The sequence below is a fragment of the Bison bison genome, unplaced genomic scaffold (assembly GCF_000754665.1).
Source record: "Bison bison bison isolate TAMUID 2011002044 unplaced genomic scaffold, Bison_UMD1.0 scf7180017864386, whole genome shotgun sequence".
Lineage (NCBI taxonomy): Eukaryota > Metazoa > Chordata > Mammalia > Artiodactyla > Bovidae > Bison > Bison bison.
Window position 1 is genome coordinate 1709703 of NW_011494958.1, and position 14158 is coordinate 1723860.

Below are 14158 nucleotides of genomic sequence, written 5' to 3' on the forward strand. Positions count from 1 at the left end.
CTGCCATCTTTTCTAGAGGCATTTAGAAGCACCAGTACCTCTTCTCATCACCAAAAACCTGGAGCATATTTTTACCGAAACCCAAGCTGAATCCATTCTTATCTGTTCCATGTCGAAATACTGGGCTTCTAAATGCCTCTAGAAAAGATGGCAGAGCAATCACATAAGGAAAGAGCACATCAACTAGCAAGCGCTATAATTAGAAAGGAGTGGATTAAATGAAGAAACTCTGAAAACCCATGGCTAGCCTCCTGCGACTCTTTATATGTCTGTCAACAGCCCCACAGATGAAGACTGTCTTTTCTTTTAAAACAAACTTAAAATATGATTAGATCTATTGTAGTTTTTAAGTAACCCTTTTATTTCTGCAGCAGCACATGTGTATTGTAAAAAATGAAAAAACACAAACAAGCAAATAATTTAAAACTCTACATCTTCTAGACAGCTGAATGGACAGAGAGATAAGATAGATATAAATATATATATTTTAAATCAAAATGAGACTAAAGATACATTCTATAACCTTCTTTCAACTAATAATTTCCATTTTCCAATTTCACTAGAATTTTATGTCATCCAATCATAAATTTTCTTCTAGCTAATCAAAAAGGTACTTTAAAACTCTCTGTCTAAATCAGGATGCAATGCAGGGTCACACATCATGGGTGGTTATGCTCACGAGGTTGAGAGAAGCTGTGTGACTTTGCTCAATATCACACAAAAAGTAAATGACACGATTGGAATTTGAACAAGGTCATCAAAGTTCTGTCCTTTATGCTACATTTTCATCTTAAATAATGCTGAGATGCAAAACCTAAAATGTTAGTTTTGGGATTTTCTATGTGAATAAACATAGAAGTATAATGATTTCTGTCCATTATTTGAGAAAGGAAAAATCTAACTAGCAGAGTCAAGGTACTATGAAAAATGTGGTGATTTGCAAGATTCTTAATATTTATTACCCTAGTTTATAGCTTTTTATAAAACTTTTTAATAATTATAGGACCATATTGTTCAGACGAAATCCTTTCAGTGTTCCAAGTAAAATCTACAAGTTTCTAAAATTGAAAGCTTAGTAGAAACACTTACATTTGAAAAATAATTTAATTGCTCTACAATTTGAATTGCTCTACAATTTGAATTGCTCTATAATTTGAAATATGATACTTCATTTAGAAAGTACTTTATTATACCAATATTTTCACTCTGCTAGTACTTCAGGTGATTAGATTTCACCTCAATATTGAAAAATAAACATTCACAATTATATACAATTAATTTTCATTATTTTAATAACAGAATCTCATAACTTGAGTATCCTTTGCGATCAAAAGAAATTATAAGTCCTGGCTGCATTCTGAAACCCCTATTCTTAGTCTAGAAGACTCCATTTAGCTTAGTCCCTGCTTACTTCTCAAACTTCATAGTACATTTTTTTTGTTCTTTAGCTTTCTATGAATAGTTTCTCAAACATATGTAGCTCTTTTTTTTAAAAAAAAAAATGAGATGAAATACAGAGAACATAAAATTGGTCACTTTAAGGTGAATATTTCAGTGGCATTTAGTAATTCATATTTTTTTGCAATCAATACCTATACCAAATTCCAAAATATTTTAATCACTTCAAAAGAAACCCTATACTAATTAAAGTAGTCATTCTTTACTCCATCTTCTTCCCACCCTTTGGAAATTATCAAAATGCTTCTTTCTCCATGGATATTTCCTATAAATGGAATTATACGACATGTAACTTTTCTAGTTGACTTCTTTTATTTAGGACATTTCTGACGTTCATACAGGTTGTAGCACTGCTTTGCTGTATCCGATCTCTGCAGGGCTTTTGAACATACTGTTTTCTCTGCCTGAGATGTTCTAGCTCTTTCCATGACTTCTTAACTACTTTCTGTTTTCATGAACTCTTCCCTGACCACTCCTTCTAGATAGGTTCCCTATTACCATCCCTAGCCCTTGATTCATAACTCAACATCCTGTTTGTTTCTTTCAAAACACTTTGTAATTAGGTTTATGTTTGCTTATCCATTTTCTGCGTTGCTCACCACTGTATATATACACAATGCTTTGCACACGATGGACAGTTTAAAAATACACGGAATGAGTGAATCTGTATTTGTCCCACCAGACAATGTGGGAATTAAGAGTGGTTTTTAGAACTTCAGGACAGGTTAGCATTTAACCATATGGCAACCTCTGATGAATATTTAGTTTTGCATTGAAAGTTCTGTTAACTACAATAATCATATACTCACCTAATGTAGATTTATTTTTGCTGACTAGCCAACAATGATAGCCAAACAGAGAAGACAAGCTGACAGAAAACATAGCTGCAGCAAAGAATAAAAACATAATATGGAACTTGGCTTGAGTATCAGGTAGGCCATTCTATAAAGAGAGGGAGAAAATAAAATGTTTTGTCAAAGGAATGAGTATTCTCCTAATTTGATAAGTCTTTTTTTGTTGTTGTTTAAAATTTTTCTTAAATTTAGATATGGAGAAAGATATACAGCTTTATATTAAAACTGCAAGGGAAAAATACATCTTTAAACTCAAATCAATGCTTACTATAACATGAATATACATATATCTATGGAAAAGATATTAAAATTTTGGATATTTATTTTGTATAACCAAATTCATAGAACAATTATAATAGTATGTGTGTAAACTACACAAGTAGGAAGCAAGATAAAAGGAGCTATAAAATTTTTATAATTTATAAAATTTGTTTTTAATTTACTTTCTGAAAATGTTTTGTTAACATACTCTAGATTTACAAATGTTTAAACATTATTTTATTATAATGCCAGAAAATGGAGGATAAGTGGCATGATTTAGCTAGTCTTCTCACTGACGTTTTACATCACTGCAAATGACAAAATCAACTACAAACACATACAACACACTCACAATAATGCTTCAAGCTACCTTGGATAATGTCAGCACAGAAAAGTTCACCACCAGTGCGTAACACCTGTCTAAAATAAACCTTAACAATACCCATGGGATAAAAAAGACCATCAAAGCACAACCAGACTGACTCTCCTAGTCTACGCATCTAAGGAGACCTGGAGTCCCTCTAGAATGTGGGCTTAGGAATACTCAGTGAAGCACCAGAGATGCTAGGATGTGTCTCCTTCTGACATTCGGTTTCAATATCCTGTCAGATTGAGCCAGGTCACAAGACCTCACTGATACCTTTTGACAGCAGTGTTCTCACTGTGAAAGCCAGTCAATCCTTTACACATGTATTTGTGGTTTGGAAGTAAAACCATCCACGAGAATGAGGAACTGTAAGGCCATGTGCTCTCAGACATCCACGAGAGATCATTCTTCCAGATGGACACTGCAAGTACCCTCGAATGCTAGGACATGCTCGTTTACCTGTGTATTTCTAGCGCTTAGCAATGTTACTGACACATAGTAGGTATCAATAAATCTTTAGCATTGAATGTGATTCAAATCTCACATCAATGATCTAATAATTCATAGAGTCTTTCCATAATAAAGGATAATTTAATGAATGTAATACGGCAACTCTGGCAGGGATAACTGCTTTTTATATTGTATGGTATTCATGGGGACTATCTTGCGGTACTTAAAATACATAGTGTGTGTGTGTTAGTCGCTCAGTCGTGTCTGACTCTGCAACCCCACAGACTGTAGCCCCCCCAGGCTTCTCTGTCCATGGAATTTGCCAGGCAAGAATACTGGAGTGGGTTGCCATTCCCTTCCCAGATGTAAACTAGCTGCTGATAAGTTGCTTCAGTTGTGTCTGACTCTCTGCGACCCCATAGACGGCAGCCCACCAGGCTCCTCTGTCCCTGGGATTGTCCAGGCAAGAATACTGGAGTGGGTTGCCATTCCCTTTCCAAATGTAAACCAGCTGCTGCTAAGTCGCTTCAGTCATGTCCGACTCTCTGCGACCCCGTAGATGGCAGCCCACCAGGCTCCTCTGTTCCTGGGATTCTCCAGGCAAGAATACTGGAGCGGGCTGCCATTTTCTACTCCAAAATACACAGTACTAATTCTGTTTTGCTTACATTTAAAATATACAGCACAGAAAACAAATGAGTTGCCTAAAGCATGCACTTAATATCAATTCAGCACTTGATTGATATTCTAGTTTAATAATCTTTTTACACATAAAGAAGAACTTCTCTTTTAAATACTAAGAAAAAAAATCTTATATAGTCACTTCTTGTTATTCGCAGTGGTGATGGTCTTTAAAGTTGCCATGAACACTGAAATTATGATTCCCGAACCATTGCTCCTGGGAAGATACAGGTTTCTGGTCACAACATTTTTGTCAAATGATCAATGACCTTGTTCTGTGTGTTTCTGCTTATAAAACCTAATTGATACCTTATTTAATATGCATTAAATAAGAGAACTCACAGCCAACAGCACCATAAGTCATGTCTGAAGGAAGCTTATCTATATACATGTATTTCCTCCATGAGGCACATCACGGTCTCTTCTTTTGCTCAGAAAATTAGACAGCACTTCAGCGCTAGGCTTGAAGGCCTTTTAAACAATGAAATCACCAACAAAAAAAAGCACAAAAATGCAAAAGACACAGCACTAAATAGACTTAAAAGCACACTCATTTACAGTATAAGAGTTCAAACAGGAAGGCAATAAGACCTCTGGTTTGATCTCAACTGGAAGGATGTACGTGGGTGACTCAGATTTTTCCTACTCTGTGTATGCTTGCAAATGACCACAAAAGTTACGCTGAGTATTGACTTTGAGGTTTAAAATAAATGTTAGCAAGTAGGTGAATTCACAAACACAGAATCTGCGAATAATGAGGAATGACTATATATAAATTAGCTCTATTCTATAAAATTAGTGTCTGGATTAAGTCACTATTGAAAGTCTATATATGTATTTTTGTATTCCAAAAAAAGTCACCAAGGTAATAACTTACGGTCCAAAATTTGATAAAATACTGTAAGTCTGTAGCAGCAATAAAAACGCAGTACAGCAGAGAATAAGCCAAGAAAAGGAGGAAAAATTTATAATTTGAAAATCCAACACAATTGTTCACCCTGTTAACAAAACAAAAACATTTTCAGTGACTTTTATGCTGTTACCCTGGGTACACATATGCTCAACCTTAACACAAGTATTTGATTTCCTAACATTAAAATTTATTGGCATTTCTTTAAGCATAACTCAAAAGATTTCTTTTTAAAAATTATCTAAAGATTTTTTTTACACATACAAACATTAAAAACTCCATTTCACTAAAAAGGAATTCCTATGTTCAAACTAGAAATTTGATATGTAATATTGCTTTAATTACTCATGACCCCTGTATTTCCTGTCCAATTATACAAATAAGCACATGCCCTAAGTATTGATCTTGTGAGAAATCTATTAACACCAAACAGATAAGAGGGATTTTCTAAATTCTTTTCTGTGTTACCTTTGGATTTGATTTCTATGATTAAGTAATTTTAAAACTTTTTAAGTTTTCCAAAATTAGATGAGAGGTCTTTACAGACTGCTTGCATGCTGACGGTACAGCACTGAAGCAACCAGATTATCAAAACATCTTAAAGGGCAGGTTTAAGGAAAGAAACAGGACTGGGAGCCAGACAGCCAGGTAGTCACGTACATTCGATGCTAAATAGCTATGTGTCCCTGACAAAGTGCCATAATTTCTAAGGGTTTCCTTTTCCTCATCTGTCAAATCAGCACTCTGAGATCCTTTCTGAGAACCAGGCCTCTATGCTATGATCTGAATCTCAAAAAACGGAGATTCAGAATTCTCAGCTCTTACTCTGAAATCACCGTATTTGGAGAGGGCGGTTTAAGAACTCAAACTACTGTATCAATAAACATAAATACAAATACAACTCATACTTTATAGTCACACTTCTTCTATCAAACCTTATTTTGCCTCTTTCTATTAAGACAAGGGAATTCCTAGATGATAAATGTGACACAACAGTTAAGTGGAATTGGTTGTTATCTTCATGGGCAGTGAACCCAGGAATTAACAATAAAAATAATAAACTCACTGCACAGAACACACAGATGTTTCTGCTTTCACCTGTGTGTGTGTGTGTGTGTGTGTGACTCAGTCATGTCCGAATCTTTGCGACCCCATGGACTGTAGCCCACCAGGCTCCTCTGTCCATGGGATTCTCCAGGCAAGAACACTGGAGTGGTTGCCATGTCCTTCTCCAGCAAACACCTTTGTTCCTACTCAGTACCAGCATAAGATAATCTTCCTCCTTACTGACTTTGCCAATAAATGAATTGTTTCTCTTTCTCTATTGTTGAGGAGAAACAATAGTCATATGAAAAATGTTTACTCAATTACATAAGATGAACACGAACTAGGTCCGCTATACGTCATGGGCCTAGAGTTAGCAATACTGTTACTACATGCTTAAAATTTTGTTAAGAGGACAGAGTTCATGGTAAGGGTTCTTAAAATTAAAACTTTTTTAATTTAAAAAAATTCAAAAGTTAAACATTGGACTTATGGATAAACCAAAATTTGGAACAAAAATGGAAAATGTTTATATCTTCTACCTCCAAAAATATAAGGTAAAGGGAACAGCATTAGATGTAGTAATTTTGGAGCCTAAGGGTATTGTGTATGACAGATTCATAAAGAAGGCAAAACTGTGGGTGCACACCGAATGAAATCAGTTACACTGGCAGCCCAAGAGATTCCAGTGTGAGTGCGAACCAGTCACTGAGACTGTCTCTTAACGACATCTGAATCAAATAATGGTAAGAAGTAATATTGCAAACAGGTCCATACAAGCTGAGTCTAAATGTGTTCTGTCACAAGAGGAGAGAGGATATCCCCATGCTTATCTGTGTTGGTTACTAGAGGAGTGAATGGGAGACAGAGGCTGGGGTGTTAAGATTGGCCACATGGATGTCCAGACAATGACGCTTCTGTGAACGAGGGGAACATGAGATGGGACAGGAAAGACCGCTGCTCTTCCTGCAGGAATGTAAGAACCAGCTTTTGTACTAGATGACAAATAGTGTTTTTATAGAAAGGAAAATGATCTTGAACGGAGATTTTTACATCTAATTTAGCTTACTTTAACTTCTACAGGGGCATGCTATGATTTGCCATGTCAAAGTCAAGAAACAGAGAAGGTTAGTCAATAAAGACTGAGCTTGGTAAGAATGTCATACTTGAGATCATATTTATTTTTAATAATAACTTACTCTCTACCTGACAGACAGCTTTTGGTTAGACATTTTTAACTGCCTACTACTTTGAAGACTCAATTTGAAAAGTGCATGTACTCTGAATCTGAATGCCTTTATATGGAGAAATAAACACATTCTAGGTAAACATCCCTTACACATTCATTTAAACTCAGTTAAACAGCTCTTGGCTCTGTTTTAGGGAAACTGCTTTCTGAGTCTAAATTGGAAAAAGAACATAATATAAAAAAAGGTGGAAAGAAAGTGGCCGCTGAGGTCCAAACAACTTGATATATGACTTTAAGTCCACTCTGGAACTTTTCTGAGCCTCACTTTCCTCTTGTTTAAAAATGGGACAAATAATTTCTAATAATATCTGTCATGGTTATAAGGATTACAGATTTTACAGATATATGGATATATCATCTCTAGACATTACAAGCACTCAACAAACTGAATCTGAAATTATTTAATTAGTGCCACCTAACCATTCGCAGCCTTGTCAAAGAATATTATTAGTATAATTAATAAATTTAAAAATTATATTAAAAAGAAAAAACACTAATTTGATAGGATAGCCAATAATGCAAAGACTACAGGATATCTATTTTAGTTAAAAAAGAAGTGTGAGGTTGGTCCCCTGCACCCCAGAGGGTATTCTGGCCACAGCAGATACGTTAAAGTCATCACGAACAGGAGGCATGGTTCTCTGATTTTTCAAACACTAAAAGTTGACAGATCCTGAGATTCAAAATCATATACAAGACCTGTATAAAAAGGTTGCCTCACTATAAATCTTAATAAGTGACTGTTACATTTACATAATGACTGTAGAAAAGATCTCTTATAGATTAATATGAAAACATTTCCAGGATATATTAAGTGAAGGGGGGGGAAAGGCAGAGAGACTCAGGCCATAAAATTGGAAATATCAGTGGGAAGAGAACTTGCTAAGAAAGAGAACAGAATGAATTAAATGAAGGAAAGAATGAGGAAAGAAAAGAGTCATCACAAATGAAAATTGTTACTTCAAACAGAGGTTATTTACCAATATCTTTCTCTAAGAGGAGCATTATTTTCATAGGAGTTAGTTAGCCTTAACCTGATAATTATAGTAGAAAATCTAGGAGAAGAAAAGTAAGAGGTACCCTGGGGAGAGATAAAGAACACTGCAAACCTGACATCCCGCTACTGTTTCTGGAAGCTAAGGTAACTGTTCACTATGTATGCTTCCCCCACCTCTGGCGTAGGTTTGCGGGTACGTCTACTTTGCCTGAAAGTCAAAGTCACTCAGTCATGTCCGACTCTTTGTGACCCCAAGAACTATACAGTCCATGGAATTCTCCAAGCCAGAATACTGGAGTGGGTAGCCTTTCCCTTCTCCAAGAGATATTCCCAACCCAGGGATCGAACCCAGGTCTCCTGCATTGCAGGTGGATTCTTTATCAGCTGAGCCACCAGGGAAGCCCTACCTTGCCTAGCGCCAACCATGAAAGAAGGCAAGGCTTGGAGAATGATCATGCTTAATGTCCAAATCCAACCTGACTGGCAACCTTGGTGTGGTCTCACAGGGATGTGTACACTGAGATGAAAAGTTATAAGGGAGAAAAGCCAACCTTCATTAGTTACTTAGATCTTTCAAATAATCCTCTAGTCAGTTACCTAATTTCATGACTTAGAAATTTTTAAAAAAATTTTAATGAATTCTAAGTGGAAACCCTTGTTGAAACACATGTGTGTATTTACAGATCTGCTATTCTACTCCTTAACATTAAGTTCTATTTAAAACATTGTTAAATCTTTAGATTAATTCATTCCTTATTAGATACTTCAAGTGAAGTGTTATGTATAATTTATGTGCACATTTTGGTGTCATTTCTGTATTCTAGAAGTATTCTAGAATCTCTCTGTTTATGCATGTGCATACAAAGAAAACCATTTGTTCTGAGCAAATGTAAGGAAATAAGTTTTACATTGTTAACCTACTGGTGTTAAAATTATTTCATGGAAACTCATGGAATAAAGACTATTTTTAGCTAACTAAACAAACTCTACAAACTAAACCTAAAGGGACTCCCTAGGTTAGCTAAGGCAAGATTTCATTTATAAACAGATTTAAATAGATCAATGATTCAACTTATTGTTATAAAGGACAGAAACTTCTTTAAGTATAGAGCCACACTCACCATGGGCAATGATGATCCATCTTCAAAATACATCTAAGAAGAAACCACACACACAAAATTCAGCATCCCACAAAAGTTTAATCCCAATGTTATAAAATGAAATACTATTTCAAAAGAGTTGTAGCAGGTAAAATATTGCAAAATTATTTACTTATCTAAAACCTGAATAATAGCAAAAAGGCTCATTAAAATAAACATTATAGCCAATTCTAGATGATACAAAAATAGAACTTTAAATTCAAAATATACATGCTTTAAGATATAAAAAAATAACTCATTTTCTAAAAATACAATATGTTAATATACAACTATTTTATGCTGAAGAAAGTACAAAATGTCAACAGATTTACAGACAGTCTGGATAAAACTTGTCCATTAATGTCCAACCGTAAGACAAGTATATGGTACTGTTCTTGTGGTATATCAAGTATGTAACATCGGACTGTCATGAAGCCAACTGGATTATCTTTATAAAAAGGAAATGAGTCATAGAAATTTTTCTTAACTAGAACTAGCCAAGAATGAGCTGCTAAAATCATGCACTTCATTCAAGTCACAAAGAATCTGGGGGAACAGAGACAACTGATCATGGCCCTTAGCCATACTCGTATTTATGCAAGCGCTGGTCATATTTCCTAAATAAAGGCCTGATAAAAGGAGAAAAGGAAATAATCTGGAAAGCAAAGAGAAAAGAAACACATTTAAAAAAACCCACGGGTGTGTAGACATTTTAGAAGTAAAGGGTTTTTTCTTACTTATCACAGACGGAACAGTGGTGGCAGCGATCTGGTTTTATAAGTTGGCATCTGTCACAATAGCGGATTGCTAGGAACAAAAAGCTCCACTTAGCCTTAGATGTAACAGTGAATTGAATACACAGTTAAACAGCTTTTAATCATTTATCCAAATTTAAATTCTATAAAGCATAATGAATTTAAATTTGATAGAAATGACATATTTGACTGCATAAATACAAAAATGAAATGATTTGACTATAGCCTCAGTTCTCTGCAGAGAGTTCCCAAGAATAGATCTTTCGGGGAAATTTTTCTCAGGCATGCTCAACTATAAATATACTATCTAGTTACAAAGGAATCACAGACTTACAAAGGCTGCAACCATGTCCATTTTCACCAAAGTAAACAGAATGTCTCCCTTGATTAATCATTTCGTTTCCTGGACTCTGCCAGGATGACTAGGTAAAGGATACAACCACATTTTAGAAGTTTTTTGAGAAAGACATTTTAGAAATTTGTGAATAAATTCAACTAGCTGTTTGAATTGGGAAAGAGTTCACATCTTCCCTGCTGGGTGAGATGCAAGATGAGGAGTGAGTATTCCAAGAGGTACTTCCACCAGAGAATTTTAATTCTTGTGACTGAAGTCCTGAGCCTTTCTTCTCTAAAACAGACATCAGAGACAGTTGTGGATGATTGGAGATGCTCTTTCAGTACACAGGCATCGGACAGGATGCCCTCAGTCTGCCAAAATTACAGGAGATTTGTTAAGTGGGCAGTACAGTAGGGCCAGCAGAACCAAACGAGCAAACTTAAAATCTGGAAAACATACTTGCAGCAAGCAGTTATCAAGATTATATTAGCTAATATCACAATCTCTAAAAAAAGGAAAAAATTGTTATAAACTAAGAATAAAAAGAGCTTTAAGACAACAGGCCTAGAAGGAGTTGTTTTCAATACTGAAATAAGTCCTTAATCATCCCCTTATAACTTTCTTTTTCAGGAATTCCAGAGATGAATGGCATGGCCTGCTCATCTCCTGAATGAAGATGTCTCACAGGGACATTCCAGGTGAAGCTCTAAAGTATCCCTGGCTCATGCCAGGTATCAAAATGGGAGCAGTGTTGTCCAGAAGGAATATAACATAAGCCACACGAGTACTGTTAAACTCTCTAGGAGCTATGTTAAAAGAAGTGAAAAAAAAAGGTGGGGGGAGATTAATTTTAATGATATATTTTATCTCACCTAATACATATTTCAACATATAATTATTATATTAGTTATAAATACATGTAACATTATATTTTATATTAGTATATACAAATGAAGTGTGTGAACATCAACTGAACCTTTCTGTTGCTTTTAAATAGCCTTTAAAACCAGTTCTGTGTTTTCCACTTATAGTCAAATTTGAAGCTGTCATAATCACAAAAGACTAGTGGTTTCCATAATGGGCAGCACGGGTTTAAAGTCACACAATTTCCATGTGAGTTTTGTTGGGCAATTGTACATTCTAAGTGGTGATTATTTCTTAATTACACAGGGGGTGGGGTGCACCTTGCAAATTAAAGTGGGCGGTAACTCAAAAATATTTTGAAATTTTTCATTTATAATCTTTTTTGTGAAAGTCTTTTTGTTCATGGTTTTTCAGAAACGGAAATTTAGTCTTATAATTAAAACACACTCCATGTGCCAGATCAGATTCAACTAAAATCATCCCACTGGAATTTAAAGTAAGCCATCTGATTATCATTTAAAAAGTCCTAACAGTGGAGGGGGAATTTTAACTGTCTTGCTTGAATCTTCTGAGAATTTATTCATGTATTATTTATATAATTTAAAACTTTTTTGGTAAATACTGAAAAGGAAACACTACCAACATCTGTGTGCAGAGTGATAACCTAATTACATCACTTCTAATGGTAATTTTCCTAGTCAAAAAGTCTACAAATATTTTTTTGTAGGAAAGGATCGATAGCAAGGGAGAGCTGGAAAAGCAAATAGTCCTCATTAATAAAAATAATAATATAATAGAGTTTGGAGAGCCCCATAAGAAATCAGGAGATGGTTGGATCAAAATGAAAGCACAGGACAAAAAGAAGTGAGATGAACAGTCTTCACACTTGCCTCACACACCCAAGACTGTACATGGTTGAATTTGTTCTCTATGCATAGCAGTCAATATAACCTAGGCAGTCACTATTTTTCTCTTTCAGGTTTGGAGGAAAGACCGTGGATCTAGAATGAACGGGAAAACCCTCAATTATACTACTATCCATTTTCTTCAATTCTCTAAGACATATCAAGTATGTGGACACCAACTGAGCCTTTCAGTTGCTTTGGTCCATGGCCTTTCTCAGGGTGAGGAAGGAAGTTATCTGAAGAACCCACGGGTTTTGGCCGAGGGTGGGGTAAGAAAAAGGACCCTCATATTCCTGCCTTGGGGGCACTGTGGCCCTCCACTGCATGTCCACTCTGCATTCATGATTACCTTTACACCCCACATATTCCAGAGAGAGATTAACCACACCAACATTATCATCTGTTTATTAAACTTCCTGTAATTTAATTTAGTCTATGACTCTAGTCAGCTAAAATTGATTTCAGCATGCATCCAGAAGTTTTGCACTAAAAATATAAAGACTATATTAGCAAATTCAGATTCTGTTCCAGACTGTCAAAAATATTGAGAATGATAAGTTCATCCCAGGAGATAGGCATACAATATAAGAGAAGATAATCTTCAATTCAGTTCAGTTCAGTCGCTCAGTCATGTCCTACTCTTTGCAACCCCATGAATCGCAGCATCCCGGCCTCCCTGTCCATCACCAATTCCCAGACTCCACCCAAACTCATGTCCGTTGAGTCGGTGATGCCATCCAGCCATCTCATCCTGTTATCCTCTTTTCCTCCCACCTTCAATCTTTCCCAGTATTAAGGTCTTTTCCAATAAGTCAGTTCTTCGCATCAGGTGGCCAAAGTATTGGAGCTTCAACTTCAGCATCAGTCCTTCCAATGAATATTCAGGACTGATTTCCTTTAGGATGGACTGGTTGGATCTCCTTGCGGTCCAAGGGACTCTCAAGAGTTTTCTCTAACACCACAGTTCAAAAGCATGAATTTTTTGGTACTCAGCTTTCTTTATAGACCAACTCTCACATCCATACGTAACTACTGGAAAAACCATAGCTTTGACTAGATGGACCTTGTTAGCAAAGTAATGTCTCTGCTTTTATAATATGCTGTCTAGGTTGCTCATAACTTTCCTTCCAAGGAACAAGCATCATGTAATTCGCACAAGGAGATGACATAAATCCAAACTGCAGTTGTTATTAATGAACACTAATTCTTTGTTCTGATATGACTTAGTCTTAATTTGGTGCATCAAGGGGTCTAGTAGAAAAAGCACTCCATATCTGCTGGCTCATCGAAAAAGCAAGAGAGTTCCAGAAAAACATCTATTTCTGCTTTATTGACTATGCCAAAGCCTTTGACTGTGTGGATCACAATAAACTGTGGGAAATTCTGAAAGAGATAGGAATACCAGACCACCTGACCTGCCTCTTGAGAAACCTGTATGCAGGTCAGGAAGCAACAGTTAGAACTGGACATGGAACAACAGACTGGTTCCGAATAGGAAAAGGAGTACATCAAGGCTGTATATTGTCACCCTGCTTATTTAACTTATATGCAGAGTACATCATGAGAAACGCTGGGCTGGAAGAAACACAAGCTGGAATCAAGATTGCCAGGAGAAATATCAATAACCTCAGATATGCAGATGACACCATCCTTATGGCAGAAAGTGAAGAGGAACTAAAAAGCCTCTTGATGAAAGTGAAAGAGGAGAGTGAAAAAGTTGGCTTAAAGCTCAACATTCAGAAAATGAAGATCATGGCATCTGGTCCCATCACTTCATGGGAAATAGATGGGGAAACAGTGGAAACAGTGTCAGACTTTAATTTTGGGGGCTCCAAAATCACTGCAGATGGTGATTGCAGCCATGAAATTAAAAGACACTTACTCCTT

The 14158-nt window shown here is 35.9% G+C and overlaps 1 protein-coding gene across 1 annotated transcript in view; it reads right to left on the bottom strand.

Moving 5' to 3' along the window:
- The window catches only part of ZDHHC2 (zinc finger, DHHC-type containing 2), a 36249-nt gene that overhangs the window by 11551 nt on the left and 10540 nt on the right, over positions 1-14158 (bottom strand). Inside the window, exons 4-8 of the mRNA XM_010858375.1 lie at positions 10148-10217; positions 9393-9425; positions 4949-5069; positions 2268-2400; positions 39-138 (exon numbers count right to left, since the gene is read on the bottom strand). Of these exons, the coding sequence (XP_010856677.1) occupies positions 39-138; positions 2268-2400; positions 4949-5069; positions 9393-9425; positions 10148-10217 (457 nt within the window). The remainder of the gene's footprint in view (positions 1-38; positions 139-2267; positions 2401-4948; positions 5070-9392; positions 9426-10147; positions 10218-14158) is intronic.